The following is a 6,457-nucleotide window of genomic DNA, read 5'->3' on the forward strand; positions in this document are numbered from 1 at the left end:
GCCGTCCAAGGTCTGGCCCGGGACCGCCTTGCGGCCAACTTGGCACCGTCTGATGGGGAACTCTTCTTTTCTCTCCGTCCGGGCTTTCTAACGGGAGGCGGGGGCGAAGGCGGGGGCGAGGGGGTTGGAGGCTAGATCCAGTTCTTCAGTCCTGACCTTCCTCGTTCAGACGGAGGAGGAGGAGGAAGAGGACTGGTAGGGCGGAAGCGCGTGGAGGGGGGGGGGTCGCAGTGGCGCGCGGGGTGTGTGGGTAGAGGGAGAGGTTGGTATCGGAACTGGTTTGCTTTCCAGACTTATCCACGGGCGGAGTGTTTGGGGGGGGGGAGGGAAGCAAGCAAACAAGAAAAGATGAATTGAATCCCCTCCCCCATTAAACCCTTGGGATTTTTTATACCCCTTCTTGGGGATAGTCTAAGGGTTAGATTCCCCCTCTCCTCCCCTCCTCCCGGAAATAAATAAACGAAGAAAATCGGTTCTGTTTGGGGGAGGGGGGAGGCATAATTTTATTTATTTTGTGTGTGTGAGAAAAGACTAACCTGTTTCTTAAAAAGTACAGACAACGAAGAGCAAATCCTGAGAAGTAAAAAAAAAACAAAAAAACTTAAAGGTGTTTACCTTGTCATCAGCATGCACGCTAATTATCTTGGGCAAGATGCGGGGATCTATTGTCTTGTTGCTTTAGAGCCTATGCCCCGCCTCTGGTGGCAGCCTAAAACCTGGCGTCTGGCTAAAACAAACGAAAGGCAGCTCTGAGCCTCCACTCCATCCAATTAAGGCGGACTTGGTCCACTCGGTTACGTGTTCATCCAACAAGATCGGCGTGGAAGCAACCCAGCAGAATATTTGGCAAAAAAAAAAAAAAAAAAAGCAAAAGAAAAGGAGAGAGAGTGAGAGTGAGTGAGAGAGTTTTGCCTCCCCTTTCCCTTCTTTTCCCCTCCTCTCCCCCCAGCCGCCGAATCATGTCGATGAGCCCAAAGCATACGACTCCTTTCTCAGTGTCTGACATCTTGAGCCCTTTGGAGGAAAGCTACAAGAAAGTGGCCATGGAGGGGAGTAACTTGGGGGCTCCTCTGGCAGCGTACAGGCAATCCCAGGTGGCGCAGCCGACCATGCAGCAGCACCCCATGGGCCATAACGGGACGGTCACCGCCGCTTACCACATGGCAGCCGCCGGGGTCCCCCAGCTGTCCCACACCGCCATGGGCGGCTATTGCAATGGCAACATGGGCGACCTCCCGCCTTACCAGGACACCATGAGGAACAGCGCTTCCGCCACCGGATGGTACGGAGCCAACCCGGATCCCCGCTTCTCTACAAGTAAGTCCAAACCCTTTCCCCGCTTCAGGGAGGGATGGTGGCGCGGCCCTAGACAGGTGGAACAGGTGTGGGGTAGCGGTCAGAGCGGCGATCGGCGAAGTGGGGCTCGGGAGATTGGGTCCACTTTGCTCAAATCGGCTCGGGTTGCCTCCCCTCCTTCGGCACACCTTCCCCTCTTCTCTGCTCTTGGGCCGCCTCATTTAAGGCGCTTCCAGACTTTGAAGGCCGTAGCGGCTTCTGCTGCCGCGGGGGATGGATGGATGGATAGACCTGGTGCCAAGGTTTAATTGGTGCGGGGAGAAGAAGAGAGGTTGGCGCGATCGCAGGCGACAGCTGCAATTGGAAGAAATGGGCGAAAAACCGAGGGAAATCGGGAAACTAAATTCAGGGCTGTGGCGGAGTTTGAGAGAATGCGTTTGGGTAGCTCAGAATACGGGAATCCTGCAAACTACATGGGGCCTCCAAGCCTTTGTCTACAGGGGGAATATTATCTCAACTTCGGAACAACGCCGACAGAGACAATAAGAGCAATAAAGCATAACTTTGTGAATGAGGAGACGGGGAGGAATACGCTCTATTGATTACTCAGCATAGGCCGTTTATGATTTCTCGGAGGCAAGGCGTCCGCGGAAGCAACTGTTAAGGACAGAATCGTTAAATGTTGTCTACATCAGCAAACCCCCCCTTCCTTTTCTTAATAGGGCTTCTCCTCCTCTCCAGATCTTCCTCTCGCAGGGTTTTCAGTGGCGATGCTTAGGGCCTGGGCATATTAGGGTGATCTGATTTAAACTTCACGGGAAAGCTCCCATATTATATCAGAAGCCGATTTCTGCAGGTTATTAAGTAACCCGGGGGGCGGTGTTGTTTGGTTTACTCTTGGCTTGTTATTTGTGCTTAGGCTTTTTAAAGAAAGAAAATGTCTGGCCATCCGGTAAACGTGGTTCATTTTCTGGGGGTGGGGGGGTGCGGTGTGCGGGAAGAGGGGAGGCTTTGGGCTTCCTGGATTCGGAGGTGAAAAAAAATCTTTGAGCCGGCCTGGCCAGCGGGCGACTAACTCTGCCTGTCTGGCTCTTCTCGATTGCAGTCTCCCGCTTCATGGGCCCTTCGTCTGGCATGAACATGGGCGGCATGGGGGGCCTGGGCTCGCTGAGCGACGTGAGCAAGAGCATGGCCCCACTGCAGAGCGCACCTCGGCGGAAACGCCGCGTCCTCTTCTCGCAGGCCCAGGTGTACGAGCTGGAAAGGCGCTTCAAGCAGCAGAAGTACTTGTCGGCGCCCGAGCGGGAGCACCTGGCCAGCATGATCCACCTGACGCCCACCCAGGTCAAGATCTGGTTCCAGAACCACCGCTACAAGATGAAGCGCCAGGCCAAGGACAAGGCGGCCCAGCAGCAGATGCAGCAGCAGGAGGGCGCCTCTTGCCAGCAGCAGCAGCAGCAGCAGCAACAGCAGTCGCCCCGCCGAGTGGCCGTGCCCGTCCTGGTCAAAGACGGCAAGCCGTGCCAAGCGGGCTCCAACGCAGCCTCCACTGCGCTGCAGGGCCATCACCAGCAACAACAGGCGGCGGCCACCGCCATCACCGTGGCCTCCAACGGGGCCAGCCTGGGACAACATCCGAGCCACCAGGCCAGTAGCGCCGGGCAATCGCCAGACCTGGGCCAGCACGCGGGCAGCAGCCCCTCCGCCCTGCAGAGCCAGGTGTCCGCCTTGTCGCACCTGAACTCCTCCACCTCGGACTACGGGACGGCCATGTCCTGCTCCACCTTGCTTTATGGCAGGACCTGGTGAAAAGGACCGGCCGGCCCCGCCTTCGGCCGGCGCCCGCAACCCCTTTCTCCCCGAACGAGCTGACCTGCCCCCTGCCTCCCACAAGACCCCTCCCCTGACTTTCCCCCCCTTTTTTTGTTTGTTTGTTTCGGAGAGGAAAAGAGAGGAGAGGAGAGGAGAGGATGGGGCCGTTGGCTTTGGTCTCAGTCGGAGCAAAAAAAAAAGAAAAAAAAGACTGCTCTCGCAGTGGCTGCCGACGAAAGTCGTCCGGAGAAGTTGAGGGCCTTGGAAGCCATTCGGGACCGTGTACCCTCTTCGGCTGACGCGGAAACTCCATTGGACGCTTGTATGTACATACACAAACATTGGGGCGAGGGGTGGGCTTTTCTCCTCTCCTTCCGGAAAGTTAACATCGGCACCTCTGTGTAGGCACCAAGTCCCAGACTCGGGAAAGGGAAGGAAACGCAGCGACACTTTGGCGCCTTAACATCAATCAGCTCACGAACTCGTAGCTTATATGGTCCATCACAAACCTTGGACTAAAACCCATAGTTTTTAGCAACCTGAATATTTTGTTGATTTTTAAAATATATGTGGAGCGAGGATCTATCAAACAAAGCTTTTTCTTTTTCTTTTTAATTTTACTGGGGGAAAGCCACTTTTAAAAATGGATCTCCACAGAATCTTGACATTTGGGGCAGTTTAATCTTTCTTGATGCTCCTTCCTTCCTTCCTTCCTTCCTTCCTTACTTCCTTCCTTCCTTCCTTCCTTCCTTCCTTCCTTCCTCCCTCCCTTCCTTCCTTCCTTTTTTCCTTCCTTCCTTCCTTCCTTCCTTCCTTCCTTCCTTCCTACTCCCTTCCTCCCTCCCTCCCTCCCTCCCTCCCTCCTTCCTTCCTTCCTTCCTTCCTCCTTCACTGTCTGTCCTTCCCTTCTTTGCTACTTATGTAGATATATTTGGCTTTAAATATATTTCCTAAGAAGCGTCTAATAAATTATAATTATCACCGACCTTCCTTATTGCCTTTGGTATTTTTCCTGCTTTGTAAAAAAAAAAAAAATGCAGAAGGGAGTTGAATCCCGCCAGAAAAATTCCTCCAAAGGCCCACTGAATTTCACAGGGGAAATGTTGCGGCCATTTCAACGGGATATAACGAGAGGTCCCTGTTTCAGGAAAAGTAAAAAGCAAAGCTACATCGTTGGTTCATTCATTCCCGATTAACTCTGCCGCGGGAGAAGGGAGTCCAAGATAATGAGAAGACAAGCAGACAAGGGAATCCAAGTGGCGTCGTTCATAGTCGAAAGACAATATTTGCAGACCTACTAATTGAAATTCCAAAAAGAAGCATTTAAAATACTTTTGATGCTCAGGGTGGGAAAGCTAACAAGGGACGTACTAACAGGTAAGGGGAGAACATTAGAATCTTTTTAAAAAGTCCGCTTTTATTAACTTGTAAAAAAAAAAAAAAAGGAACACGCCCATCATTTCTACAAAGGTTTCCTATGTAATTGTACTTTAAGGGAAGTATGAGTATTTTAAAACATCTTATTTATAATCAAAATAAAACATAGTTTATTGTGCACGAAGCGTATCGTGTAGTTTGACTTAACCGCAACACGGGAGACACTCCGCAGAGTTTGTAGGGACCGGGGCGGACACGCAACTCTTCCCCCTCCCCGCCTGTCGCTGGTACGTGCTGAGGAGGAGGATGTGTGTGGACCAGGAGTAGCTTCCCAAATCTTGGTGAGGGAGGATCGATCTCTCCTTGGTTGGCTTTAGAGGCAGAGCAGGTCTCAGAAACGGGCTGGAAACGTGCCGGGAACGACTTTCTGGACTTTAGGCTATGGCAATCTAGTTTCCCTTGCTTGTTCAAGGCTGATAGAAGGGAACCTCGCAAGTGATGGCATCGCCTAGTCTCCTTCGGGGCAATAGGAGTGTAATGTTAGCGCATCGCCGGTTGAATGATGTTTTCAACCTTATCGAGAGGCAGCCAGAAGAGGAGACCTTCCTGGATTGGAGGCTGGGTTTGTCCCGAAGCCTTTTCTTTGGGGTTTTCTTTCTAAAGGACCTTCCTCTCTCTGTCTATGTAAGAATCAGTGCTTGGAAATCCAGACTAGGGATTTGCAATTTGCCAAAGGCCAACGCGGGTGGGCGGGTGGGCGGGTGGGAGATGGCCCTCCGCCTCAATGGCGGCTAGAGCCGCGCAGTTGCCGAAGAAAGCTTCTCGCCTGATAGCTGGGGGTGTAGGGATAAAAAGAGGGGAACCTTCGGCTTTTAAAGGAAAGGAAAAAGAATGGTTCGTGTCTGCAGGCGCTACATGTGTCAGCAGAACGTAATACCCTAGGTATTCCTCTTGTTTAGAGAGAGAAAGAATGTAAAAAGAGCGAAAGAAAGAAAGAATCATGAAAGAAAGAGCGAAAGAAAGAACCATGAAAGAAAGAGTGAAAGAAAGAAAGAATAAATGAAAGGAAGGAAGAAATAAAGAAAGAAGAAGGAAGGAAGGAAGGAAGGAAGGAAGGAAGGAAGGAAGGAAGGAAGGAAGGAAGGAAGGAAAAAAGGAAGGAAAAGTGAGTTTGGTCAAGCTCAGGAGAAACATTTCCAGCTGTTCCCTTCCCCCCCTCTTGCGAGATCTATTTTTTTCTCCGTCTTTTACAGCTCTGTGCTAAAATTAGCATCTTCAGAGCCCAAAATGGAGCACTCAGAGCTGTCATTTGAAATCCTAATGTGGTTCCTTTTATTATTATTTTTTTCTGGTGAGCTTCTCTTTTTTTAATGAAAAATCTGCATGCATTCAAGGCTTGGCAAAGAAGAATCAGCAGTGGGATGGGCGGGTGGGGTGAGTAAGCCCATTAAATAGCTCCCTATCTTGGGAATCGAAACATCAAGGTGTGGAAGAGAGGATAACAGATCAACCTGTCTTTAACTGTTGAAAAATATACTCAGTTTATAGATTCGCCCACCCCCACATCCCAATATATTCATTTTGGGGTTTAAATTAACAAGACGAGCTGACGAGCCACTGGGAAGCAACCATGGCACATTCCTAAATTGTCTTGTGTTTCCTCTTGCCTCCTCCCTGCACATTAATGTTGCCTTAAACTTGGTCAGGGTTCCTGCTTTCTAGTTACGTGTAAAAAAGGGCTTCCTGAAGCCAAGCTCTGTTCCAGAGAACTGTTATATTTACTTTTTAAAGAGGAAAAAAAGGGGAAACCTTTGGGGAAATTAATGGTCTGGTATTTCTGGTGAAATCCATAAAACACATATCTGGAGGTGGGGACTAATGGATGTAATGGATGATTGTGTACACCGTCTTATCTTTCTGCAACTAGATTTAGTTTCGATTAAATAAACTGGCTTCCACTTTGTCTGGGGTC

The 6,457-nt window shown here is 50.6% G+C and overlaps 1 protein-coding gene across 1 annotated transcript; it reads left to right on the top strand.

The window, feature by feature from the left end:
* The first annotated feature begins 736 nt into the window (after positions 1-736).
* On the top strand, positions 737-3,862 carry NKX2-1 (NK2 homeobox 1). Its single transcript, XM_034418629.3, has 2 exons — positions 737-1,317; positions 2,402-3,862. Exons 1-2 carry the CDS (start codon positions 960-962, stop codon positions 3,103-3,105), a joined length of 1,062 nt encoding a protein of 353 aa, XP_034274520.2. The 5' UTR covers positions 737-959; the 3' UTR covers positions 3,106-3,862.
* The last annotated feature ends 2,595 nt before the right edge of the window (positions 3,863-6,457 follow it).

The sequence above is a fragment of the Pantherophis guttatus genome, chromosome 1 (assembly GCF_059756535.1).
Source record: "Pantherophis guttatus breed Tessera chromosome 1, ASM5975653v1, whole genome shotgun sequence".
Lineage (NCBI taxonomy): Eukaryota > Metazoa > Chordata > Lepidosauria > Squamata > Colubridae > Pantherophis > Pantherophis guttatus.

Coding starts and splice junctions, on each gene's coding strand:
- NKX2-1 (XM_034418629.3), top strand. CDS start 960: ATGTCGATGAGCCCAAAGCATACGACTCCTTTCTCAGTGTCTGACATC. Junction 1,318..2,401: donor GGATCCCCGCTTCTCTACAA/GTAAGTCCAAAC, acceptor TCTCGATTGCAG/TCTCCCGCTTCATGGGCCCT.